Source organism: Melopsittacus undulatus, chromosome 4 (genome assembly GCF_012275295.1).
Source record: "Melopsittacus undulatus isolate bMelUnd1 chromosome 4, bMelUnd1.mat.Z, whole genome shotgun sequence".
Classification (NCBI taxonomy): domain Eukaryota; kingdom Metazoa; phylum Chordata; class Aves; order Psittaciformes; family Psittaculidae; genus Melopsittacus; species Melopsittacus undulatus.
In genome coordinates, this window is record NC_047530.1 from 105,010,912 (window position 1) to 105,038,526 (window position 27,615).

General features: G+C 39.9%; 1 protein-coding gene across 5 annotated transcripts in view; it reads right to left on the reverse strand.

Annotated features, from left to right (window-relative positions):
- The window catches only part of SHTN1 (shootin 1), a 64,168-nt gene that overhangs the window by 19,205 nt on the left and 17,348 nt on the right, over positions 1-27,615 (reverse strand). For all 5 annotated transcript variants that reach the window (XM_031053896.2, XM_031053895.2, XM_031053897.2 and 2 more), the window contains 8 exons: positions 24,031-24,125; positions 21,729-21,897; positions 19,097-19,194; positions 18,071-18,152; positions 16,576-16,670; positions 4,760-4,906; positions 3,334-3,487; positions 933-1,038 (listed from right to left, as the gene is read on the reverse strand). In XM_031053896.2, coding sequence (XP_030909756.2) covers positions 933-1,038; positions 3,334-3,487; positions 4,760-4,906; positions 16,576-16,670; positions 18,071-18,152; positions 19,097-19,194; positions 21,729-21,897; positions 24,031-24,125 — 946 coding nt within the window. The remainder of the gene's footprint in view (positions 1-932; positions 1,039-3,333; positions 3,488-4,759; positions 4,907-16,575; positions 16,671-18,070; positions 18,153-19,096; positions 19,195-21,728; positions 21,898-24,030; positions 24,126-27,615) is intronic.

Below are 27,615 nucleotides of genomic sequence, written 5' to 3' on the forward strand. Positions count from 1 at the left end.
CCCACACAGTGAATTCATGCTACACGTGAGAAAGAAGCAAGAAGTCAAATGAGTTAATGGACCTAAAAAGAGCAAAAGCCCAAATTTAACTGTTCAGAACACGTTTAGTTTAGATTTCTAAAAACAAACCAAGATGCACAAAGGGACGAAATCTCCATACTGATCATCTCTATTCATATACTTAACACGGTGTTTAAGACTCCTGTATGTAATTTCCATTACAGAAGGTTAGAAAGTGTCATGGAAGTCCATTTATGTTTAAAACTAAGCAGACAACATGAACATTAGCTGAGTTCCTAAAATTAACTAACCCTAAAGCACACTTCAGGGCTTTGTTAATTCATTTGCGTCTAATGCCTGATACAGCACATATTGAGCAACGTCTTTTACTGTTCTTTGCAAAAAGACAGGCTTGGTTTTGATAATTTCACCCCAAACTGCTTGATGATGGGGTGGTGATTTTATGTGGGGTTTTAACTTATGAAAGCAATTGTGCTGACTCAATGGAGTCTGCATTTTCATACAAGTAGCTGACAGGAAGGGACATACAGTAATCCAACATACACTTTGGTTCAAAGGGGTTTTCTTAGCAGTGGATTCAGACAAGCATTTCACAAGTCTATAATTACAGCTATCAGGTGAACAGAAAAAATATAATCTCCTAAATTTTGAGCAGACAGGTATCCCTCCTCCTCCAAAGTCACAGTCTAGACTATTTGTCAGGCTTGGAAAGGCAGGCACTGTTCAGAATTGGTCAGGGTGTTAGTCTGTTGGCAGGTGGAACACAGAGCATGTCCTGCTGATAAAGAGCCCAAGACAGATGGAGAAAGCCTTTTTTCTTTAAAGACACTCTTCCTGCTTGAATGCAAGCTCATGTAATGTGTTCTGCTTCAGCAAAGCATTGACGCTGTGATCCTTATTTAAGCACTTACCGTATAGGGTTAGGAGGAGGGGGAGGAGGGAGAGGAGGAGGTGGCGGTGGTGGAGGAGGTGGTGCAGGATTTTCTGACTGCTGTACTCGTTTCTGAAGTTCATCAACTGCACAAGAGCAATAAAACAAACTAGAGTGAGTTCTGGGTTCTCACATCTGCTCTAAAAGCCAATTCTGAGGGTATAAGCAAAGTAGCTACCAATTAACCGAGAAACAAACAAGACTAAACCACACAACTGCCAGCAAGCCCTATTTTTGAGTACATTCTCTACCAAGAACAATGTCTCAGGCACACAGGGTTCTCATTAAACCAGTTACCTCCACCATGAGTTACTTTTGAAACTAAAATGACATTCTCCCTCACACAGGATTCTTCTTATTAAATAGAGCAGGGAAAAAAAATATCACATTCCTGTGATGATCTATTTGAGGTTGCATTTGAAAATGAATCATGGAATCCCAGACTGGTTTGGGTTGGAAGGGACCTTAATTAAAGCTCCTGCAGTTCCAACCCCCTGTCATGGACAGGAACACCTTCCACTAGACCAGCCTGCTCCAAGCCCTGGGCAACCTGAACTAACCAGAATTAACAAGAACCAACAATAATAATGAACTAACCAGAGATGAAAGAAATGAACAATTTCAGCTTCCAGACTTATCTCTGTCTTCCTGATGGTACAGGTTTGCCCCATAAAAATGGTCAAAACTGGGCAGTGGGCTGAACAGATTCTTTCTCTCCTGTTTTCCTATCAGATCTAAGACATGGATATTACTTTTCTGCACTTGAAATGTTTTAAAATACAATTAATTGAGGAAGGGCAGAAACAGAGGAAAAGAAGTTAAATCTCTTTTAGTTACAAAAATTCTTAGCAATTGTCCTAAATACAATAGGAATTAAGCAGAAGGACAGAATATGATTTCCAAAGGGCACATGGTTCTTACGCTGTCATAACGATGGATTCCAATTAAAATTACAAACTTTAACATTTACTTTTAAATTTTAAAAGGAAAAAAAAAAAATCAATGGAGTCACTTTAAATTCCAGGTACAATCTTTATGCTGATAAATCCCTTCTGAAGAACAAATAAGCCTGGAAGGAAAGAATCTGCTGTGAAGGTCAGATCTTTTCCAAGGCAGCTGAGAAGAACTCATATGTTGCCTGGGTATATTTTTAAGGCTGGGTAATGTAAAACTCTACCACAAAGCAGTTCTTCCAAGCAAGACCACAACCAGCTTAAAGATAATCCTGCTCTTGAGGATCTGTTTCAGAAAAGCATGGCTGTATGTGGTGTCTTAGCTAAGGATATGGACTTTGGCCTCCTCTGATAGGGGCTCAAATGCTTCTCTGAGCAGGTGTCATATTTAAAACGAGCACCTGCTTAGGCCTTGAGCTGAACAAGGACTGAAAGCAAAGGCACAATCAAATACCTAACAGCCCTAGCTCTGCATTCCCTATTGCAAGGCTACACACACCAGGGCCCTTTTTAAACCCAATTTTAAATAGAGAGCAGTAAGTCCATAATTTCCTCATTCAACAGACAGGATGCTTCAGGCAAGCCAGGCACCATCCCGATAGCAATAACTGTATGAACATCTGCACTGACACAGTTCTCCCCTCCCAGATATTCCATGAATCTTCTCTGCCTATATTCTTTGGGCAGAGACAAGACACACAGTAGCTAGCAAGACTGTTTCTTGCCTTTCAGTCACTTGACATGGAACAAAATATTTGACTCTAAGAGATTTAGATGTAGCATTCTCATGGATATGGGCCACAAAAGCCCACTGGATTTGTCTAGTTAACTCCCTTTGTAGAGTTTTGAAGGCAGCATTTACCTTTTAAATAGCTGCTTAAAAACAATGAAAGAGAAGAAACACCCCTCAGGCCCTCTCCCATCAGTAGAAGTTGTTTTCTCAGGTGCCAATATGAAGGGCTAAATTGTGTTTACTTTCACTGGTGTCCTCTACTGCAAAACTATTAAATAGTTGGGCAGCTTGATAATTATGTGATGGTTTTTCACAATTTGTTCAATGGAGACTCCACAGTCTGTTTATTTGGGGTTTTATTTACTTTAAAAACTAGCTAAGAGGATTTTGACTGAATATGAAGGATTGTGTGTTTCACACAGAAACCCATTCACATGTATAAATCCATCTGTGAGACTCAGGGCAATCTAATAACAGTATTTTATAGCTTACAAGAGTTTTACCGGCTTATTCTTTCACACACATGGTGGACATGACTGTTCCATGGTTGAAGGCAGCTGCTGTACTTTGCCTTGTGAAGCACAGGTCCAGATTTCAGCTACACAAAAGCTTCTGGAATCTCAAACATGCATAATTCTATTTGACACCACTCACACCTCTGTGCCTCTAAAATGAAAGTTATTAGATGATTTTACCTGAATGCTTTAGGTCTCTAGCTTTTTCTTCTGAGTGCTGACACTTGAGCTCTAGCTCCTTTTTATCTTCTTCCAAGAGTTCTAGTTGCTGTTTAAGACGACTAATCTCCTTATGCAGAGCTTGATTCTCTAGCTGCTCTTCCAGTTCTTTGATCTGGAATTGGGAAAAAATAGCATTCATTACAGTAAGGGGTACGTTTTGTCCTTCCTTTTGATAACCCATTAGGTATGGTTATTCTTGAAAACATGATTTTACACTATAGAAGTGAACTACAAGTCCCAGAAAGGAGACAATGTTTGAATGAGAGCTGGACAGATTTTTCAAAGAGATGTCAGAATTTTCTATTATGATCCCAACTTGTTTCATTTCTTTTTTAGAATATATCTTTAGCTCCAAAGTACTTAAGCTATAAGAAAGTTCCTTTTTATTTTTTATAGTTTTTATTACATACTTAATTTCAGAACATTTCTTCATTTAAAGCACGAGAACACTGACATTTTTGTTCTCATACTGACTGCTTCTGACAGGTTGGTTATTTAAACTCCCTTGTCTCAACTCATGCAGATGCCAGCGGGTGAATTACAGAACATCCAGTTTAAAGGCAAACATTCAGTTGCAGCGTATCAATCACTTCCCAAGTCCCCAGATATATACATTTTTCTCTAGACTTCAAGTAGCCAAAGATGCAGAGATTTTCAATGAACTGGCAATTATTCTTCCAAAACACTCATTCATAAGCATGTGAGATTATACATAGTTTTAGTATTGCTCCACTGATGAAAGTACAGGAACTGTCTACCTATTCCCTGCATTACTGTTACCAGAGCTTTAAGAACAGGCCTCACAGGTAAGGGGAAACTTGTCTTCAGGCTTTCAAGTGAAGCAATGGTGATTTCTCCCAGTTAGAGCTTGATTTAGGCCAGTTTCAAAGACCATATTTGTTTAGATCCTAGTTCTATAAATACCACTTTGCAGCATTTACCTAACATTTCCCTACTCCAGTTTATCTGGCTCTTTCCCATGCATTTCTTTAGCAAGTGACCAGATTACTATAGTGAATTGCCTGCCTCTCATCTCTTTGTCTTCTTGGCTTACCCCCCCAAAATATCATTTAAATTACTCAATGTCCAAAATACTCTCCTGTCATCTCTTCTTCTGTTAATGGAACTTGACTTAATGCACTTCACTGGCATCCAGAGTAAAACACTTACCTAAACCGGAGCCTTTAGCCTGAAAAACCTTCAGGTTTTGTACTCAGGACTTACCAGTTACATAGAGGAAGGGAATCACAATCTTCTCTGAAGTTTTGTTTTCAGATGGTGAACTCTTATGAGTACAAGATCTCAAGTAATTCTGAATATAACAAATACATGACACTCCTTACATTCAGAAGGCTTTCAAGGACTTCTGCATGAGATGTTTTACCTTTTGTTGGTGTTGAAGCCTTTCTTCTTCTAATGTGTGGGTTAGCTTAGCATTGTCATCCAGAGCCTTCAAAAGCTGTTGATCAGGAGCAGAATTCTGCAGAAGCAACTGACTTTGCCTTTTCATCTTGTTTTGTTCAATAAACATCTGACAAAACAAAACCCACCCCCAATAAAAGTAACAGTTAAGCACATTGTATTGCTATCCTGGGGGAGCAATTGGAAAGAAAATTAAGAAATTAACATTGTGTTAATAGGGATAGTGAGGAAGAAGGTGGGAAGGAAGGGAAAAGGATGTTTGAGAGTAGAATTTACAAGAGCTAAGCTCACACTGAAAGGAACTGGGTGTTTGCCAAGAACCACCCAGTGCTACACCTTCATCACCCACATGTTGGCAGCATTCAGAATTTAAACATATCTCTGGAAACAGGAATAATCTGATCCCTATTCTGGAAGCTCTAGAGAGATTAAAAGAATTCTAGGTGGAATTCACAGGTTACCTCCTCAAACACATCTGCAAGCCTTGGCATAAGGCCCATTTATTCGGGTTACCTGGGTATGGGAATGATGGAGAGTCTTCGGGAGATGAATTTCAGTTCATGTTTGTGTATGCAATGTATGCACTGATTACATTAAAAGACATTTCAGGACAATTTCAGCCTTTTAGTTCTGATCCTTGTGTCCTTTCCTCCTCCCCCAGTTACACTTTTGATGTGGAGAATGGATACACTGGGGGGGTGCCAAATAGTCAAAATTCCTAGTGAATTTATTCTGAGTCTTGACATCTCCTTCAGGTAGAGGGTTGTCACCACAGGCAAGGGCTTCCACTGCTGACAAACTCAACTGTGCCTGTTCTTACAGCAGAAATAGGAACTGGGTCATGCTGAGGTTTCACATGAGTGTATACAAGTCAACAAAGCATGCCACTTATGGCAAGAGAAAAGGGAACAGCCTGAGAATACAGACACTCCCTCAGACTGTAAAAACACTATTGTATAGCACAGCAAAAGCAAGAAGCTACTGTAAGAATGAAGTATTACAAATACAGGAGTTCAATGTGACCTTTTCCAGTTCCCATACTATTTATTCACAAACCAAAGGAACAGATAAACATGCGATTTCTTCCCATCCACTGCTCCTGCAGTGGTATTTATCTTTTTATTTATTATATATGATTTATCTTTTTAATACAATTGGATTTTAAAGAAACATCAGGTGATGCAGATTTGTGGCAAGCATGCCACCCAGAGCTCTGCATGGACACTTCAGCTGAGGCTTATTAGCAAGCAACTCTCTCCAGTTGTCCATGCAGACCAAGAAGCTGCTGACTGCGATGAACTTTTAACTCACAAGGTAGGCTGCTCGACCCTGTGTGCCAAGCAGCATCAATTGATGCAGTCCTAATACTAATAAAACCTACAATGAACACTTCATTGGGCAACACTGCGCCATGGGGGTAGACAGTAAAGGACTGGAGTAGGCGAAGAGGAAACAATGAATACAGGCTCTAGTACTACACTTTGTTGTAAAACAGAGACAAATACAGACCACTGTGGTACAGTGCAAATGTACACTGTACATCTGCCTCCTGTCCCAGAGTTCCCTTCCAACCTGGGATTCCACGATTCTATGAAATTCTGATAGTCAACCCAATTGAGCTTGCACTACCTTGCACTAGTAGGGCTGTGGCAAAAGCAACTCAAAGGCACAAGAAGATCAGAATCAAACCTACCCACCTCAACCCGTAAAGGTTTGTCTTCGTATTGCAAGTCATCTATTTAACATTTTATCTTCTTAAAACAAACGGCACCTTTGAAGCATCATATTTTAGAAAGGTCTCTAAATCACTGCTAAAGAACTTAATGCTGTCTCAAAGCCTCCTACTTTCAAGTCAGTCAAAAGTTATTTAACCCCGACAGAAACAATATCCCTCTAAAGCCATCTTTAGCAAACATCACAGTTTGCCTGCTGTGAACTTCCAGAGCAAAGTAAAAACTTGGGCTTCATTTTTTTTGGGATCTGACAACTAGTTTGAAGTGCTTTTTCTAGATTTGTGTTCCCTGTGTTTCATCAGAACAGAGTTGTTGCAGCCTGAGAGGGCAGAAAGCTGCCAAAACAAGAAGAAATCAAGCAGTGCATCTTGATTTCTTCAACTTGAGCAGACACTTCACCAAACATAGGAAATCCATATTCACTTTGTTTCATGCTCTTCTGCAACAAAATGAAAAGGATCCCTTTGAAGACCTGGGTGAAAACCTTTTCATTCAGAAGTTTGCACATTAAGTGCTGCATTTTCTATTAGCTTCATAAATTGCTTTCATGACACTGCAAATACATTCCTGCTTACAGCATATCCAAGAGTATCTTTACCACCACAGAAAGATTTGATGCTTAGAACTTAATGCTGCAACCAGACACATGGGAATCAATTTTTCACTGGGAGCCCAATCCATTTCAGATGTCCTTGAAGTACCAGCACATTCCAAATGGAAGGGACAAAACTAGACAAGATGCTCATGGCAGATATAGCAGAAAGCAAGCTGGTGATGAACTGATGGCAAGTTTTTGAGAGGTTGCTCTGAGTGTTTGACATGGGACAAAAGAGACCCTTAGGAGTTAATTCTAATTTGATAAATACAATTCCTGCTTCAGCAGGGCAGAAACACGACCGCCTCTGCAGCCCTGAATATTAATTAAAGTGACTGCTGAAAGGGCAAAACAGCTACTAACAGGATTATTTGGACTAGGTGGAATTTAACCAAGTGATGGATTAGTTCCGACTTTGCCACCTGCTAGACAATTATCTGCAGAGCATCCCGATCGATGCTAGAACCGTATGCTGATGCTGGAGGAATCTACTGAAACCATGACTGCCACTAAAGAGAGATCACAAAGGACAGCAGTTTGCTTACACCTTCCGTTTTAACAATCTCCAAGCATTGTGCAAGCCAGCTATGTTATCTTTTCCCCAAGTTTTCATGGAGAAGCTGCAAGGTGCAGGAAATCTGGGACTTGGCCACTTTCCATTAAACCTTGCACAAGAATTCGGGTGAAATCCTGAAAATAACAGATGTTTTTCTCTTGACCTGAATGGGGCCACACCAGACCCCTGCTCCAACTATTACCTTACAGAGTGTTCACTGCAGCTGTTACTTCTCTACACCAGAGCTGAGTAAGGAATTCTTCCTCATTAAAAAAGTTAGAAAGCAACTCTGTTAGTGTCAAGTCTCTGGGAACTCCAATCCTCGTTCAAATAACATTCAGGTTATAACTCCATGCTCGCCAACTAACTCTTCTCCCAGGAGCAAAATGAAGCTGTAGGAAATGCTTGAATATCTATGTGTTGCCACATTTACATCTGTACATCATTTGGGTACTCTATGTGGAGCAACTGTTTTTGTCTTAGCTAAAGCATGAAGGGAGAATAAGGTCTCAATACAGCAGTGCTGTTCTAATAATCAGTGGTTGCATACAGTAAAATAAGCATCAGTGGCAAACACTATCCACTATGAACAGAATAATAAAAGGTACATAGCAAGGCAGAGTCAAATGCTGGAAGTCTGAAACAGAAAAGAGATCAGTCAGCTGAGCAGTTGGCTCTGACTTCAGTCCTGGGCAGCACTTCTCCATCCCATCCAATCCCAGCAAGAAATCAGTAAGTCATCCTCATGAAGTGGTAACCACTCGTTCACATTGGTCAAAGTGTACAGGAGCTGATGTCTTTTGAATCATGTGCATTCTAAAGCCTTGTGTTCAGACCTGAAGTAAGTAGGGTCAAGGTACTTTTATGTCATGGGGGGGGGAGAGAGTGATCTTCTCCAAATATAGCTTGACAGGGCACTACGTGGCTCTGAATTTAGGAGGTACACAGTCTAAAATATATCTCCAGGTGTGGATTTTAGTTATGTAGCTAATTAAGAATATATATATCTCTCTATATATATAGATATATATATAAGCTCACACTTTGTAACTGCTTCACTGTACTCCATTACCAAGGACGCCTGGGCTTGTGAGGTTCACTGCTTATGATTACAGCAGGAAACAATGGCTAGTGGGTTTTTCTGACAGAAGAGCTGAGAAGCAGATATATCTTCTTAAAACACACTAATAAACATGCCAATAGTTTGGACATTGACCTTGAAATGCTCCCTCGCCACACAGGCTCAATCCTGCATATCAAGATATCATATCAGCCTTGCATGAGTTATGAAATTCAGTGTTCATTGCAGATGTCTGAAGCCCTAGTCATGAAAAAAAGCTACAGCAAATAAATAGGTTCTGCAGTTAGGGCACACTCCAGAAAACTTAAGTCAGCACATGCATAACTTTAAGTGCATGTGGTGTTATTTCAATCTGAAAATTTTGGATCTGATGCTTGTATTTTTCCCTGCCTGGGAACTACTTCTATGGAAAACAATCACCAAATAATGGCAGACAGAAAGAGATTACCCAAATGGCTAGTATCAAGGGCAAGGAGGGCACAGGACAAGATTCTCTTTAACAAAAAAATACCCTAGTGTGAAGTATGGAAACCCAGAGTGATGCATTTCCGGCAACGTGCTGTGACCTTCATGGACTTCCTCCTTCAGAGGAGTCAAAGACTAACCTAGCTGGATTGTCAAACTGCCATAGAAAACTGAGGAACGTGATCACAACAAAGAACATATGCATAGCAATGGGGGCAGCCAAGAATCATTCCTCTAGATGACCCATAATACTTTAATGGCTAACAGCTTTATGTTAAGACCTGCATCAATTTTAGACTAACAAAGACACAACACACTTGTTTTAGTTATTTGGCTGATTGTCAGACAACTTCTGAAGGAACTATTAAGAGCTACAAGCTGTCACATTAATACCCTTTATGGCTCAAAAGAAGAGGCCTAATTTACTCAGAATGTCAAATCTGGAGTAGATGAGTTAACCTTATTTGCTGTCCATCATTTGCTTCTCACCACAGAGGTGCCTGGAGCAGGGATTTTGAGTGTGAGAAAACTGAATCCCCATCAGCAACACAACTTTCTTCAAAACAGGGTATTATTTATTTTACCAGCCTGCTCTGTACTAAAGGGTTTGTCAAACTCATTCTTCACTTATGAGGCATAACTGCCCAAGGCCCAGAATAAAGGGGGGAAAACAATCCTTATTGTTACTTATTTCTCCATTTCCTGCAGTTAATGGTTTTCTTTCTGCCATGGTGCAAGGATGGAGATCAGGTCTATAATGCTCAGTCTTACAGCATTTAGACACCATCCAATATTTTCAGAAATAGATCATATACCACATGAAAAAGGAGGAAACATCTTCACAGCTTTTTCCCCCCAATAGATTAACTGCCTGAACTAAAAAGAGAAGGGGGCAGGGGGAGAGACAGAGACCAAAGAGAGTCTCTTAGAGCATACATCTGTTACCATTTCACAGGCCTGTTCTTGGGAAAAAGCTTGATGAAACGTATTAGTGTTACATCATGCTTCAAAAGTGGTAACATTCAAGCTCAGGAAAATTCAAGTACTAACCACTTATCATGTCTCTTTAATTAATATTTCCAGTTCAGTCAGCTGGACTGCAAATTAATTACCTTCAGATACCAGTTGCTATTGAACTAGTCTTGGGTAATGCACAGAGCATCCAACTTGTAAGCACAGAGTTGCTCTGTGAGTGCTGGTTTTGCAGTACACACTCACAGATGTAGCATGTTAATGCAAGAGACCTCACAAATGAACCCAAAATGTCAAATGCATCTGACGAAGCATTCTTTGGGAGCTCATGTCATCAAGATAACCAAATCCATTGCACGCAACCTCATGAGCAGCGCAGACATCTGTTGAGAATGACAATAGTTTTTCCTAAGTCTTATAAAATGATAGCCACCTTTTATCTTTCTGTAAAGGAAGATTCAGTTCCAGATTGAGTAATGCCAGCTGGACATTGACCTAGGTAAGAGATTCAGGCATTTTGAGGTAAACAAGTTAAATGCAAACATGCTGTTGTGTAATGATTCCTTAAAAGTATAGTGTGCTGGTTTAATGCATCCATAAGTATTGAGAACTGGAGGGAAAAATCAATGCACATTATGATTCATTTTGTATTTTTCAACCCATCAGGATCACAGTTAATTTGAACACAGCCTTCCAGCTTCTCAAAGGTGAGGGTGGTGAGGCACTGGCACAGGTTGTCCAAAGGAGTGGTGAATGTTCCATCTCTGGCAGTGTTCAAGGCCAGGTCGGGCAGAGACTTGGGTGATATGGTTTAGTGTGAGGTGTCCCTGCCCACGGCAGGGGGGCTGTAACTGGGTGAGCTTAAGGTCCTTTCCAACCTAAGCCATTTTATGATTCTATGATAAACTAGAAACTATTTTACAGGTAACCATAAGCACCTGGGAAACCCCTTCCCCCTCCTCAATTGTGCATTTTGGGAAACAGCCTGCGCTAGCCTCAAAAGTGAGAGGAACCCCAACAATGTGCTCAGCAGTTTGACACTTCATTTCTATTTTTCCCAGAGTCAGAGGACAGAAAACAGTAGCTCAGTGCTAACTTTGAGAGTACACTGCCTTTTCCTTGGGAGGTTTCCAAAGTAACTTTAGATGCCAGCATACATGACAGTAATAAACTGTTCACTTGTGCTGGTTTCAGTTGGGGTAGAGTTAATTTTCTCCACAGTAGCTGGTATGGAGCTATGATTTGGATTTGTGATAAAACAGTGTTAATAATGGTTTTTGTCACTGCAGAGCAGCACTTACAGAAAAGTCAAGGCCTTTTCTGCTCCTCACCCCACCAGCAAGCAGTGTGGGGGTGTACAAGGAGTTGGTAGGGGACACAGCTGGAACAGCTGATCCCATATGATATGGCTTCGTGCTCAGCATGCAAACCTGGAGGAAGACGAAAAGAGGGACATTGGGAGTGATGGCATTTGTCCTCCCAAGTAACTGCAGTGTGTGGTGGAGCCCTGCTTTCCTGGAGATGGCTGAACACCTGCATTCATTGGGAAACGGTGAATGAATCCCTTGTTTTGCTCTGCTTGCGTGCACGGTTTTTGCTTTGCTTATTAAACTGTTTTAATCTCAACCCACGAGTTTTCTCACTTTTACCCTTCTGATTGTCTCCCTCAACCCACCAAGGTGAAGTGAGTGAGTGGCTGTGTGGGGCTGAGCTGCCAGCTGGGGTTAAACCACGAGATCACTTTACAAAACACTGTTGCAAAGCAGGATGTATGGGACTTTTACATCACTAAGACTTTCAATTTACTTCTCCCTGTATTCCTCCCCTTTTGGCTTGCTTTGGCTGTGCGTATTGTATTTTGCTCATGTTTGTAGAAGAGCGTTTTTCAGGGCTAGCCTCTGTATTATTGTGATGGCCTTCAAGATACTCTCTGCCTTCCTCTGTTTTCTTATAAACTGCTCCAGAAACAGCTGAGAGAGCTTAAAGTGTCTCTTAAAACATGACACAAGGATTCTAGTTAAGCTTGCCAAGATTCCTGTGTTAACAACCCTGTTTTATTCAGGTAGGTGAAGATTCTTCCATGCCCCCGCCCCTTACACACTCTATTTATTTAGTTCTTTTATGCAGATTCCCGTACCTTTCACAATGGATTGTGACTCACTTCAAACCCTCTTTCTTTTTCCTTCCCCCTCTCCACACCACGGCTGACAATATTTACTCAGTTTCTTTAGAACCTCTAAAGAGCGTGAATTCTAATGTTTGAAGTTGGACCATTTTTGATTAATTAAATATATATTATGGTGGTGCCAGCAGCATGACTATAATTACAGCTGTATTAGATTTTTTTTTAATCAAAAGCTCTGATTTTCAAGTGTTCGCTCACTCCTATATGTGCTTCTCTCCCTCTTCCCCTCTCCTTGTCTTTCCTCTCCCCTCATCTGTGTTTGCCTCTGCACACACACTCACCCACCCGTTACCTCTCACACCTGCACTCCCAATTGCTCATGTTCTGTGGCAAAACCTCCTTGCTTGCCAGAAGGGCAGGATGCAAAGGGCAGGATGTAAAGGGCATCCCCTTGACAAGCAGCCCGCAACAGCCACTCATCTGCTTTCCTTCCATCACACCCGCAATGCAACCCCAGGAGGGTCAAGCTAAAAGGTGAAGCCACGCTATGGAGAAAGGTTTTAATATGAATACATGAGCCAACTCCCCCCATGAAGGCAAGATTCTGATCCTTCACACCCTTAGACAACATGCCCATGACCCTCCACAGGCAGTAAGTCTATAACTCAATGAGTTACAAGACTGAGAAGCCACAAACAGAGATGTGCCATTCTGATGTCATGGTGCTACGGTGACACCCACATTACTGTGAGCCTATTTCCTTTCTCAAAGTGCTCCAAACAAATAAAACACAAAGCACTGAACATACAGTGCAGCTCTTTACTCAGTTATTCCTTCTCTCAACACTGTACAGCTTATCACAACCAACAACTCTGGCTTCTGCATAATGCAAGCAAAAATCCAGCTGGATTTTTGTTTTGTTTTTTTTCCCCAAGAAACATTTTATAGGGACAGAGAAAACATGTGGCTGATGAAAGCAAGCACAAAATCCCTGCACATCCTTAGTGTAATCGAAACAGCTCCTGTAAGCACATCCTAGAAACTTCAGCTCTCAAAACACAGCTGCGACTACGGCACAATCCATGTGAGAGGAGGCTCAGCCAGCCTCACCAGAGCATAAAGCTTTGCTGTTGTGGATGCAGCTGCGGGCCAGAGCCCGTCTCTCTAATGTCTCAGGTCACTTAAGGGACACCATCAGTGTGAAACCAGGCCAAAGATAACAGATCTTTAGTGTAATTTGAAATGCTCTTCATTGCCCAAACACAAATGAGCAATGTCTTTGCTGTCTCAGGCTCCTCTATTTCAGAAAACATCCCCAAAACTTTCTAAATAGTGTGATACTGAGGGAAGAGAAGCAGATATACGAACAGATGATTAATACAGGCCGAAAGTTCACTGTTGTAGTGACTCCTTTTTGGATGGGACAACTTCAGGGAGTGAAAAGCCTCAACTGCACTGTCAATCTGCAATAACAGGGGCTTGTATTTTTGGAAGAGACAACAGCTAAATAATGACAACAACCAAGAAATACTTGTTTGCAAATAATCAGCATTTCTTTGGCATTGTACTTAACAGCTTGCCTGTCACTTTGTTATTCAAATACAAAAAGTACTTTAAATATCATCTTTCAAAATTTATAGGTGTCTGAATATTACATGTATGAATCTAAGCAAAAGCAACATTCCAAGTCCACAGCATCAGATGATACTCTTCCATGATGTGAAAACCAGCTTCACTATGCATTTAGAAATCCCTCATTTCTGAGACATGCAAGGTCTTTATGTACATTCTTCTGTTGTTAATGAACAGAAGCACATAATTGCTCTGTACTTTAGAAGATAAAACAAAGCAGCAGCAGGAGACTCAAGATAGATACTGTAATAATGAATAAATGAACATGCATAACACTTAAGAGATTTGCTTTCTTAAAATAACCATTCTGCAGCCATTAGAGACAACAAACACCACTAATAAAACAATAATGCCTGAACAATCTCATGAGGTTTAATACAATTCACGTTATAAACAGTTACCATGAAAGGTTAGGTAACGAACAAATCCAGCTTTCCTAAAATTTAAAAGCAGTTGCATGAAGGTAATATTTTATAGCACAGACTGGTAAAAGGCTTGAAAAAATCCAAATCAATACTTCAAAAACACAGGCAATACTTTGGTTTACAATCATAGAATAGTTAGGGTTGGAAAGGACCTTAAGATCATCCAGTTCCAACCCCCTGCCATGGGCAGGGACAGCTCACACTAAACCATCTCATCCAAGGCTCTGTCCAAACTGGCCTTGAACACTGCCAGGGATGGAGCATTCACAACTTCCTTGGGCAACCCATTCCAGTGCCTCACCACCCTTACAGTAAAAAATTTTAAAGTAAAAAAGTAAAAAAGGCCAGGTTGGACAGAGCCTTGGGTGATATGGTTTAGTGTGAGGTGTCCCTGCCCATGGCAGGGGGGTTGGAACTTCAGGATCATAAGGTCCTTTCCAATCCTAACTGTTCTATGATTCTATAAAGTCACATTAAATTTAAATTTACTTCAACTACAAGTTGACTCATCAAATATTCCAAGCTTCAGTAGTGGACCTGATAAACAGTAGTCCATCTAAAGCTAGGTTATATCACATACCTGTGCAAATGAAAGAGAATGTGTCAAAGCTTTATACACTTGAATTTGCAAATACCTGTCCCCTTCAGGAGGAGCACCCAGCCATGTTACACAAAAACGAATCTTCCTGTTAACAGAAACTGATCTATACCCATAACTTATCAGGTTTCATCCAAGTTAGCTCCTTGAACAAGTTTCCCAAAGGGTCAACAGGGTGACCTTGCAAAGGAGAGAACATGAAGGAGAACCAGTCCCTTTGGGTCAAGATGCTGTGAAGTCCTCCAACCTCTACACGTAGCACAGAGACAGAGGGCAAGTGCAAAGAACATCTATTAGCTTCATCACCCTTGGCTTCCAGATTTTCAAATGTACTTACAGTTTATCTCAAATCCCAAAGATTTGTTTTGTTACTATACGATTCTGTTCATATGCAAAATACTCAAATACCCTAGAAACAGAACACAGAAAACCTCTTCACTGTTTTCTATGCAGGTTCAAAATGTATATATGCTCTTATTTACAATCAGTGACTGAATGCAGTAGCTGTACAGGAGTTATCAAATATATTTTTAAGGGATTTTGAGAGAGAAACAGCAGCAGCAAAACCGAAAAGCAAAAAAACTCTACTGAAAGCTGACTTTCTGAAGGCTAAATACCTGCTTGCTGACAGCCACAGTTTCAAAATGTAAAATCCACTTCATATCAGATGTTTCTTTTATTTACAATATCCCAGTACTGACGACTCATGTCATTTTGCTTTAAACCTGAGCAACCTGAAAAATGATTATTCAGGAAGCCTAACTTTTATTAAAGAAAATATCAATGCATGGGTTGGGATAGAGAAGCTTGAAAATATAATCCAAGTACAGAGCTCTCAATATCCAGAGTGCAAACAGAAAAAGACCATGAGGAAAAATTAAAACACCCACACACACACATCCTATTCCACCCCCAAAAAGAACCCCAAACAAACCTCATGATTTTATGGAGCTTAAGTCTATTAACAGATTGAAAGAGTTTGTTGTGTTTTGTAAGGCAAACATTGCCAGTTTCAAGCCAGCAGAGCAACCAGCAGGCATTCCATAATGCTCCCCAGTAACTCATATTCCTCCTTGGGAGTTTATACCTTTTCTAGACTATGGAAACAATTTTTTTTAGCTTGAATGGTGCCTGCAATAGGTCATTTGAAAGGCTTATATTAAATAGCAGCCAAACTTGCACAGGCCTAAACTAATACTGTATTTTGCAACTATTTTTTGTGAGTTCACATATTTTTCATGAAACACACAGCAATTCAAATTATATCACTAGAAAGGCAGCTGATCCTTCCCAGATCAAGCAACTACATACATCACACTGAAATGTCACGGCTAACTAAGCCTGTTATAAATTCAAAGTCTCACTTTAAAAGGGGAAAGAGGTAAGGCTGCATGGACAATTCTGAAATGCTTTATAAATGCTGTTTAAACAACAAACCTATTTTACAGATGAAGTACAGATGTTGACTAAGTAGTATGTGGCCATTCAAAGCCATCTTTTTTATGAGATCTAGGAACTGAAATCAAGTCACTTAGACTGATAAGTTTTTGCCCAGTTGTCTTCATTTCACAAGATCTCTTTTTCTTGACCACTCACCTCTTGTGCAAATGACTCCGCTTTCTTCCGCAGGTTCTTTTCCAGTTCAAAGTTTACATGGAGTTCTTCATACTCCTCTACTGCCAGCACAGACACTGTTTTAGAAGAATAAAATGAGATCAGAAGCAGAATGGATCAAAAGAATAAAGTACTGCTCAATTTACCCAGATAACCTGTTATTCCCTAGTAGCATGAATTCTTGAATGAAGATGTAACCTAGTTTTACATTTCCATATATAGTCCATTTTGCAATACCTATCCTTTTTGCTGTACACTTCACTACATATATATGCACAATTACTATTCTTCTGAATACAGTAATACTCCTCCCATCCAGACTCCAAATCTCCAGTAACAGGCATCATGTAGCACAGATCACATTTTGCCTCTTTGGCTCTAAGTGACCAAAAGTATCGAGAGAGCCTTGCTGAATCAAAGATTGCTATGTTATTTTGAGGCACCTGTATCTGCCCACCTGGTTTCAGTGAGACTTGACGTGTCCCTTCACAACAGAGGTTTAAAGACACCTCAAGAAGAAAACAGTGCAATTTTGTGTTACCTGTATTTAATCTGTGCCCACAAAAGCCAGGTTCATATGAGTGGCTAAAGTTAACCATGGGGCATGCCTTGGTGTTCTAAGAGTATTCAAGTACTACCAGTCGTAGGCTTAAGCAATGCAGACACATTGAAGAGTAAGAAATGAATATGTGATGGAAGCTTACAGCATACACTCTCCTATATCTTGGCCAGATCCACTGTCTTCCACTTCAGGAGAATGTAAAACAAGCAAGGAGACTTTTAAACAAGCAATTTTTAAGTTTATAAAGCTAAATTGGAATCAAGAGAAAAGGGCACAGTAATCTAAGGCACTAAAGTGTTTCTCCTCTCTGAACTTCTTTTGGGTCAACTGTTTCTCATGTGGAAGCACTAACACTCATTATGAAAAAGCTTTCATTTTCTGAACTTTTAGACTTGCCCTGCGCTGGTTTTCTCTCTCTTTCTAGAAAAGAAAAGTTTCCACTTTCTTTTTGTAACTTGGAAATCCTACTTAGCTCATTCCTAGTACTCTTGCCTTTTTCTCATCATCCTATGAACATACAAGAAGCTGCTCTCAATTCTTCAGATATTCAGCTGTTTCCCAACTAATAGGAAGGCTAATGTAATGATTTAGGAAAACAGGAAATGAAGATTCAAACTCCATCTCTGTGAAGGATTGCCTTAGCTTGCCACTTACACCACAGAGCAAAGAATTTTTCTATTCACATGTACAACCAGCTATTTACACTGTCACATTTTCCTGCAGTAGAGACAGTCCAGAATAATCCATGTGTTTACACAGTCCATGTGTTTATGTAGTGCCTGTTCCAATGAGGCCAAGTGTCAGACCTGGACCATAGTCACTGTTGTGTATCCTACTCTGTGCTACAACATAAAACCTCTGAAGCTTCTGCAAAGGATGTAACAAACTGTTAAAGAACTTGCTGAGACCACACACCTCTGTTACATTTCTCCAACAATTTTTGCTGCTTATTAACTTCTGATGTCAAAGCAGCCTTTTCGTCTTTCACTCTATTTACCTAGAAAAGTATAAAGAACAAATAAAAGAGTATTTAGTTAGTGGCATAAGACATATGGCACATACATCACGTAAGCAATATTTTGCTTGATGTAATTCTTCGATTTGGCTTGTTGTTAGAGTTACCAGTGGGATGGAAAACATTTTTACCCCAACCCAGAGACCTCACAATAGATGTCATAAAAGGGTTATGAACTAATCCTCCTATGGCCCATTCATGGCATGTACCACTCACAGCTGCAAATACAACATCTTTGGAACCCTTCAGCATCAAGCACCATAGCACCTGGTTGAAAAGTTACTAGCTTGTCCTTGACTCTTTGTATTTTAATATAGTCAGGCTGCTGTTTTGGATTTTTTCCTGTGCTCTGTTCATTGTCCAAGAGCCATCAGCTGTGTCTTTCTGAATGCTAGTGCTGCATAGACAGGAAGAAGCACTAAGTCCTGATTTGCATCAGTACATGGCTTATCCAATTCTCAAGCAGGAATGAAACTCTGCTGGCTCAAAAAGCTAATTTGCTGGTCTAATTACCATGACAGGGCACTGCCAACTCAAGGATATGCTCAATGAAATAGCACCAATGATTAAGCTGGGCATCCTCCAAAAGTATTTCTTGCACATCTACAGGTTTAAAAAAATCCAAAACAACCCTGCAGGCTGCATGGGAGAGGGGCTGTCAGGAAAAGAAGATAAGAGTTATAATACGGGTGTTAGAACAGATCAGGAGAAGTCACGAGACAGCAACTGCAGCAGAGTGGACTCTTGACATAGAAGGCCCCTTCTAGGTGTATGCCTTAAGTGGTCCATCATATGGGAAGGCTGGCAGGACTTGCGATTAGATAGTATTCAATTAACTTCACAACTGAGTGTTTTTAGCAAAATTAGATACAAAAAGTACTGACTACACGCTAACGTGATCTCGCCTTCCATGGTACAATACATACTTCTTCAATTACTTCTACAAGTTTGCACCTCAGGTTTTCCAGTTCAATGGCCAAGGTCTTCTTTTCCTCATGAACAGATACAATTTGATCTCGCAGCTCTACAGTTTAGGAAAGGAAATTAAAGATATATTTTACTCTTAGAAGAAAACAACAAAGGAAATGTCACAGCAATGCAAGTAGAATAAACTATGAAACACCCTAACTACATACAAAGCATCAGCTCTATTCAAGACATGTCCTCAATAATTTAGGAACTTTGCATAAGTGTCAAGTAACAGATCTATAACTGGGCCCCAGTTTCAGATTTACATTATTGAGGTAAGCTGCCCTGTTCAGTATTGCTGTCTTTATTTGCATTCTGAATGATTTATTTCCTGCTACAATGGGGCCAATCCTGCCACTACAGAGTGTCCTCAGCCCTACTCAGGAGACTGGCACATCTCAGAGACTCTGGTACAGAGGTAGCAGAAAGCAATTTTTAATAGGCATCCTTTAAAACACATTAATGCACTTCAGTTCTTTTTGGATCATGAGTTCTTGTCACAAGGGAAATAAACAAACCAACAGGCAGTTAATACTTGGGAGGTTTTCGCTGAAGAAATTGTCCTGAACAGCTGCCAATTCATAGTCTTTGCAACATTCTGTGAGCAGAGGCAGAACAGAACCTTTACTGATGGAAGAGCTAATGCTTGTAATTTTCCCCTCAGAATTTTTTGTTCCTTAATTATCAAAATACGAAATAAATTAAATTCACAATGGAATACAACATTTGATTATAATTGCTTCTTAACAGGAGATCAGTTTGCATACATAATATATCAAGGTTTAGGTTAACATAAAATCACCATAAAAAATATAAATGTATTGATATATATTAGCTTCCAGTAAGTGCTCTGATTCCCCACCTGCTTCCAGGATTTCATAGCACTGCTGTTCATTGAGTAGCAGCCATGAGCTGAGACAATCGTTGCTAATCAGTTGCAGATGATGATGACCTACTGGATGTCATTCTGTTTGGTCTCATATCTTGAAAATGGTGATTCAACCCCAGCCCCCTTCTCCCAGTGCAGGAGCCTCAGACTTATTTTTCCTCCAGATTACAGGCATATACACTTTAAAGTAAGTAGAAAGGCCTGTTTTCCCAGAAGATTCTTAAACCAAATTGTCTGGTCTATGGATTTGTGCTTTCCAGTGAAATTAACAGGGGAAAAAGTCTCACTGACATTTATAGTAACTGGATTAAGTCAGGTCTTACAATACACATATCAACCTCATTATCTAGAAGAAAATGCATATCCATACAGCATGAAGAGCCTCAGACTGTACAACCTTATTTGTATATCCTTAAAGAAAAGTGGTGGGAGGGAAGGAATCATTCCAAGAAACATGCAGTATTTTACTGAATGATGAGAAGAAGGCTAAAAGGCTTCCAAGATCCTCAATATGTCACATTCTGCTCTTTGATGAATTCTTCATCAAGACAGAGAGCATGTGCATCAGAGCCTTTCTCAAATATTTTTCCAGTTTGACCCTGCTACCCTCCTAACCATGCTCTCCTCTGATCTGCAGCCAGAGTCTCTGCTCTCTTTACATGTATTCTTGACATCTTTCTCCAATAAAAGACAGAAGGAACTCCAGAGTCTTATTTCAGACTCAGATGGGGTGTATGGTGCAGATCACACCCTTCTCTGCCTCTTTTCTTTCATCTATAGGATGGAAATATGCTTAATATGGAAGTGTACTATGACATCTTGTTTCTTAGGTGGGATTTCTTTAAGGCATTTTTACAACACTCCTTTTTTTCTCTCAGTGATACTTTGAACCACTTCAGTGAGGCTGCTGCATTCAAACAGAAAACAATTAACAAGGTCAGGCTGAAAGTTCAGGAACACTGCTCTTAGACATCATTTGCTATTGTCACTTACTAGCAGAAAGAAGTGAAAGTAAAAATAAAAATTAACCATTTCTCCCTGTCACCAAACGTGGACATTCCCCTTTTTTGGGTACTGTGATGTAATAACACACAGAATTGTGTTAGATTCATTACACAGTTAGACAAGAAAGGAAGGCAGATTTGGGGTTATAGACTATGATTTGCCTTTCAAAAAAGAAGCAGAAATTTCTTTATGAAGCACAGATTTTTCTTATCAATGTATTTCAATGTATACCCAGTACAACAGCTTCTTTTTAAGCTCCTTGTTTTGTGACAGCTCTAGAATATGAAGTTCCTGCATATGAAAGTACATAATGGAAACAGAAGTGGAGACTCCTATATTATAAGCTTTGCAATAGTGACATTGCAGCTAAAGCAATAGCAAGGTGACCTTGTCCTTCTGCTGAACATTTACTTTGCTATGGATCTGAGGAAATATTTCTTTTACCAACTCTATAATACTGAACTCAGCTGTAATCTCATTTTCCTATTGCATTGTAACCTACTTTTCAGCTGTATATCCACCACATACAGTATACAGTAACACTACAATGCTCTTACAGTCCCCTGGAAATCCTTTGATGACCACTCTCAGCAGCACAAATCAGAGTCAGAAGGATCTCTGGCCCAAACCAATACTTCCATTCTTTAGGCAACTTTTGCCTTGCATGGTGGCACGGGCTCAGCAACAACACTCACCTTTTATTTGCTGCTGACAGTGCACAGAATTGCATGATCCAGAGTTAGCTTCTGTATCTGTGGATGAATCATCCTCATCGATGTTAATCTCTTCAGTGATAATATCTGGGCCCAGTTTTGCCATATAAAGCATACTAATTCTTTTCAAGGTCTTATTTTCTTTGTTCAGCTGGAAGTTGAGAAGCACAAACAGTAAGAAGAGAGTTAGGCTGTCTTTAAGCTGCTGTGCAAGAAAAAAAAGGTCAACTTTATTTTTTCTCCTTTGTCATTAAAGAAAACCCAACTATCAAAACCACAAAGTAACACTAGATTAAATGTTTCATTCAAAATTAAAATTGTCTGAAGATGGAAAGCTTGTTCACTTTTCTCTGAGAAGGCTTGAATTCAACAGGATGCTTCATCCATGCCCTTCTTTTCTCTCTGGTACTTCTGATTAAGTAAATACCTTGTGCAGATTCAAAACAAATCAAATCAACTATCAAGCTTACTTACTGCTACACAATCTTTGTGATAGCTTCTTTTGCTCCTTACCTTTAAGCATGTACCAGCACCACAGGAGCCCCAGCTGAATGGCCACAAGAAGGGCTTGTGCTCCTGAAAGCTTGTCTGGTTTTGCCACCTATAGCAATTGGTCAAATAAAATCTCTGTCCTCCTCCTATGCCTTTATTTTGCTCATAGACTACAAACACCACAACTACTATACTCCCAGTCATAACAGAATTACCTCAAAACTCTTCTGAATTATTTTCAGTTCTCAGGAATTATTACTGTAGAGTCAACGTATGCAAGATGCCACATCATAAACCAATTCTTTATGGGTCAAACCACAAGTCAGAAACCACTCTGGGCTGGATGCTTCAACACAGATGATACAGAAGAGGCTCTTAAGACATCTCCATATCAGTTAAGGTGCCAGAAAGAACTGAACAACAGGGACTGCTGCAAATGTTTCACTCTCTCAATTTCTTTCACTGTCCTGCAAATATACATCCAATGCCAGCAGCTCTTGGCAAGTTCTGCACAGTCTCAGGGATGCTGAGGCATAAGCTGGGGTGACTGTCCACCCACCAGCCAAGCTATCCCTGTACTCTGGTCTAAGAATGAGACTCCGTTTTCTGCTAATGGCATACAACATGTCAAAGTCAATCTACACCCTAGAAGTTAAATATTTACCTTCAAATCAAACACACTGTACAGTTCTCCTGACCCTGCATTTATATTACCTTTGATCTCCCTCTTCCTCAGCCCCCCAACTACAGGAGCTTCCCTTGAGAAACTCTTCAGCTCATTCCCAATGCATGAAACTGAGAAAGCAGGAAGAGTGATGCGAGGAACGTTACAGGGTTTAGTCAACTCATCGCAACAAACACATGAGCTTTAGCAAAGCAGCCCCGTAGGGTAAACTTCAGTCTTTGAGCTGCCCCTATATGTGCTTTGCAGGAAAAGTGCAGAGAAGAAGAAAAGTTGCATAAATATGTTCATTTTCTTACTTATATGCTGATTGTCTATCTTATGAATTCTAATATAGTGTCATTATGCAAACAATTAAGTAAATACCTCCACAAAGTACATTGCTAATGCATCTAAATTAAAGTGATTTCTTGCTGGTGTGATTTTTACCATTTCTAAAGATGTACTTCGGGCAGGGGATGGGAAGGGGGGGGGGAAAGAAGGGGAAAAAAAAAGCAGTCAGCATTGCTAATGAAATTTGGTTCAAAATTGCTGTAATCCATTTTCTGATGAAGTGGCTCAGATGCATTTTACACAACCAAAAATATATAAGAGAGATAAAAACATTCTTTAATAATAATGCACTTCTGATGAGATGGAATATAGAAAATTACACACTTGCTAAATTCATCAGACTAGACGCAATCAACAGAGCAGTGGAGGTCACCTTTCCCCTGCCCTCGCTTTGCTTTCACAAACAATCACCTGAAATGTAATGCAGTGGTTGACTTTTTCCATTTGATTTAGACATTGAAATGCTCATTATGGTTTTATACCTCACACAGGACAGTTCTAAAACTTGTTTTCCATTTAACCTAAATGCATATAAAAACTAGATATCAAGATGCTGGTCCCTGACTTACTGTTCCAAAATAGAAAGTAAATTAAAAGAGGTATTTTTTTGGTTTGTTTAAAGGTAGGAATTGTATTTTGCATCCCACTTATGGGTTTTGCCACTTCAAAACCATCTCAGAGATCTGAAAGTTTATACAAAAATACATATGGCACATGCATACAATCTTAAGTTAGTAAAGAAATAAGATGAAACAGAATCACCATAATTCTTCTCACCTTAGAAGCCAAAGCCTCAGCACTTTCACGGCACGTCTTCTCAATTTCAAGATGGTTCTGAATACAGTTTACTTCCTCAATAACCATGTGAGAAACTGGGGGAAGAGTTTATGAATTAGTCAGTATTTTCCTGCTTTTGACACATGCATCCCATGATCAGAAATGCTACATCTTTTTCTGTTAACTTTCTATGTAAGCATTGCAAATACAGGGAAGTACCTACTTAGATAATCTCCATGGATGGGAACTAATTTGAACACTGAATATATGGTTCATTACTTAAAGGAATTCTTTCTAGCCATGTCTGCAGCATTAGGGGTGGAACTGGAGAATTGAGCATAAACTTATGGAAGTAGAAGGGCAGCAGGAGCCTCCCTGACCATTATCGTTCATGACCATTATTTCATTAACACTTGAGGAATCAGAGTGAGATCATTAGGATTGTCCCTGAGGATTGCCACTATAACCCTCTTCAAAGTTGGTTGTTAAAGAAGATCGGAACCTTTACATTTTTAAACAGCAAGATTAATTCAGATGTGTTACAGAGATTACTTCCACTTTCTAGTCTTTAGGTTTAGACAGTGTTTACATATCATCACACTTGCTAAACAGACTGTACCAGAAGAGCTGCAGGATGGACACATAGCACAGGCCTGAGGCACGTTTACAAGGAAATGAAGAAAGCAGTTAAGTGACTGCAGACTCCATATTCACAAAGCCTCCTACAGGATGTGTTCCAATGAAGTCAAATCATTACCACAGCACAATTCCTTCATCTCTGCCTTCTGCCCCACCAGCTTCTAAGCTATCTACAGCAGCTGGGATAGACCCTAATGGATGCAATCCTGATAGAATCTCAATGCTGCTTACACTGCCTGACATCTGACAACCTCATCTGAACAACCTAAATTCTATATTACCATATGGATGTAGTGTCTGAACTGATTCTTATTTGAAGCCCCTCCGTGCTTCAGCATGCCCTGAAATCGGCACTGCACCTGAAATACATGGCTGTGGTACTACATTTGGTGGCACAGCTGTAAAAGCAAGAGAGCACATCTGTCCTTTGCACTTACAGGATCCCTTTTACTAAAGTGGGTACCTACTTAGTTACCATGTTGAAAATACACAATATTGTTAAAAGTGACTAAAAAGTCCTGGAACAGATCTTATTTTGTAACATAGCATACCACTAAGAGTGACGAGGAAATGTAAAAGCACAGATAGGTTTTGCCTTGCAGTTCCCCTCAACTTCAGTACACAGGTACTGTACTAGTGAGTCTTCCAAGCAACAAGCTTCAGGTTTCACAGGAAAATTAGAGCAAAGCAGAAAATCCAACAGTAGTTCCCATTTCCCAGGCTAGCATCTAGCTCATTGATGCAATTCCTCCTTGGTTGCTGGCACCCTGATCCGTCCTAAACAGCAGCCAGGTCCCTAATTCTGCAAGTTATTTCATGGCACAGATTCCTTCTCAGCCCAGTGTCAGGATTTCGATGGTCAGAAAAGACTATTTGCAGCTGAACAGTACTTTGGAGCACAAACAAGACCGGAAGAATAGAGGGTAAATATGGAGGACTTTTGCTATCATCTTTCATTTTCATTAAGATAAGCTTTAAAACCTAGTGAATTTATACCACTGGGTAGAATATCCCCCTAGCCCTCTTCCAAGACTTTCTGCCTAAACACTGAAGAGAGATACTCAAGTCCTCTTTGGTATCCAGAAGTCATCTTAATGACTACAAAACACAACTTCAGGAAGGAAAAAGCAGGCCATTAACAAGGGTTATTTACACAGCTTTACAGATACTTAGCCAATATTAACTAACATTTTTGTTAGCAACATAGGAAACCAGCAATATTTTGGAGTTTGCTATTAAATCAGTAGCTGCATGCAAGAAATAAGTTCTACAAAATAAAAATAGTCAAAAAAAGCAGGACAGAGTACTGGGAAACCTTGGTCCCAAGAATACATTCACATGAGGTCTTCTAACAGCAGAGCAACCACAACTCTTCAGCTGTGTTCTTATTTCCACCTTTTCTGATGCTGGAGAAAATACCTGTTCCAAGCATGCAGTACCAGCTGCTACATTAAACCAAATTAAGAAAGAGATTCAGGTAGTATGTGCCCATATCTCTTTTGGGTTTATTGTACTATCTCTGGGAATTTGGAGCAATGAAATGCTCCAAGCAGGATGAGGAAGCAATGGAGATACAGAGCTGTTCCCATTTTACAGACAGGAATCTAATGGCCTCAAGCAAGGCTAAAGTTAGGAAACTAGGATTGGGATCACATGGCAGAACTAGGGATTACTCTTGCTTCATTTAAACTTAATTAACCTGCAATTATGATTAACTCAGGGGGGGAAAAAAAAACTTTCCAAATTAAATACAAAAAAAAAATATATTATTTCCTAAGTCTGTCCAAAGTTCTTATTATGTCAATATTAATATTCATAAAGCAGCACTAAGTGGCCTGAAACATCTCTAACCTTGACAGTTTTTTTCAGGGGTAATAATACTGCGCAGCAAATGCAGGCCAACCAAAAACCACTTAACTAATTAGTAGTTGCAGTCACCGAGAAAACATGAATCAACACTGTTATTACAAGTGGCACATTTGAGTGGCATCTAATTATGACTTGATGAGCACGATACTTGCATTATCAACATTACTACTGCATCCCATCAGGGACTAAAAGCCGCTGATGGCATTGACTGCGAGAAACTCCCACTCAATGGTACTGCAGCACCCAACAATCTCCTTGGCAGGGGCACCCTCACTAAATGACATGTTAAGCGTAATTACTGGTAGACATTGTAAATAAACAGGATTGGAAGTGAAAATTGTACCAAGTGCATAAGACACAATCTGACACATTGGAAGTGGCAGCCTTAATTGAGAGTTTCTTTGACTGCTCAAGATCATTTCAACTGCATTTCTCGGAGGACAGTGATTATAACTGTGGAGACAGACGGCATAATGGTATCAGCACTGCTGACAGAGCAGTGAATTAAATTGTATCTGCTGTTGTGTGAAAGCCTTGATGAGAGGTACAGATCCTTAGTGGTCTTATCATTATAACACAATGGTCATGTTGTCATCAACCTTGCTGGCTCCAATTGAAAAGAAATGATTGTGTGTTGAAGCTTTCCCCCCCACCACCACCTTCTATCTCTTGTGCTCAATAGAACCAATTTTCAGAGAGCTATGAAATCACGCAATAGGGCCTAAAATGCAGCTGCTTGGCATACAAACGGGGCCCCATTAAACTGGAATCACACACAATATGTGTTTATGCCAGGAGAACAAATAGAAGCTGAGTACAGGCCAAGTTTATTCACAGACACAAAGCCAATGTAGCTCTTCATCAATATAATTGCCTTTTATATTGTCGTTTAAATAATGGGCTCTATTATTGCCTTAAAATCCTAATATTCCTGGCATTTTATCACTATGTTTACAAGGTATGTCCTTTAAAAAATGTGAAAGGAAGATAAAAGAAACCTATAAAATTTTACAACATCAAATATAACTTCAAATTTTAAGTCTTAACTACTTGACATTTTCTGCCACACTCTCGTAT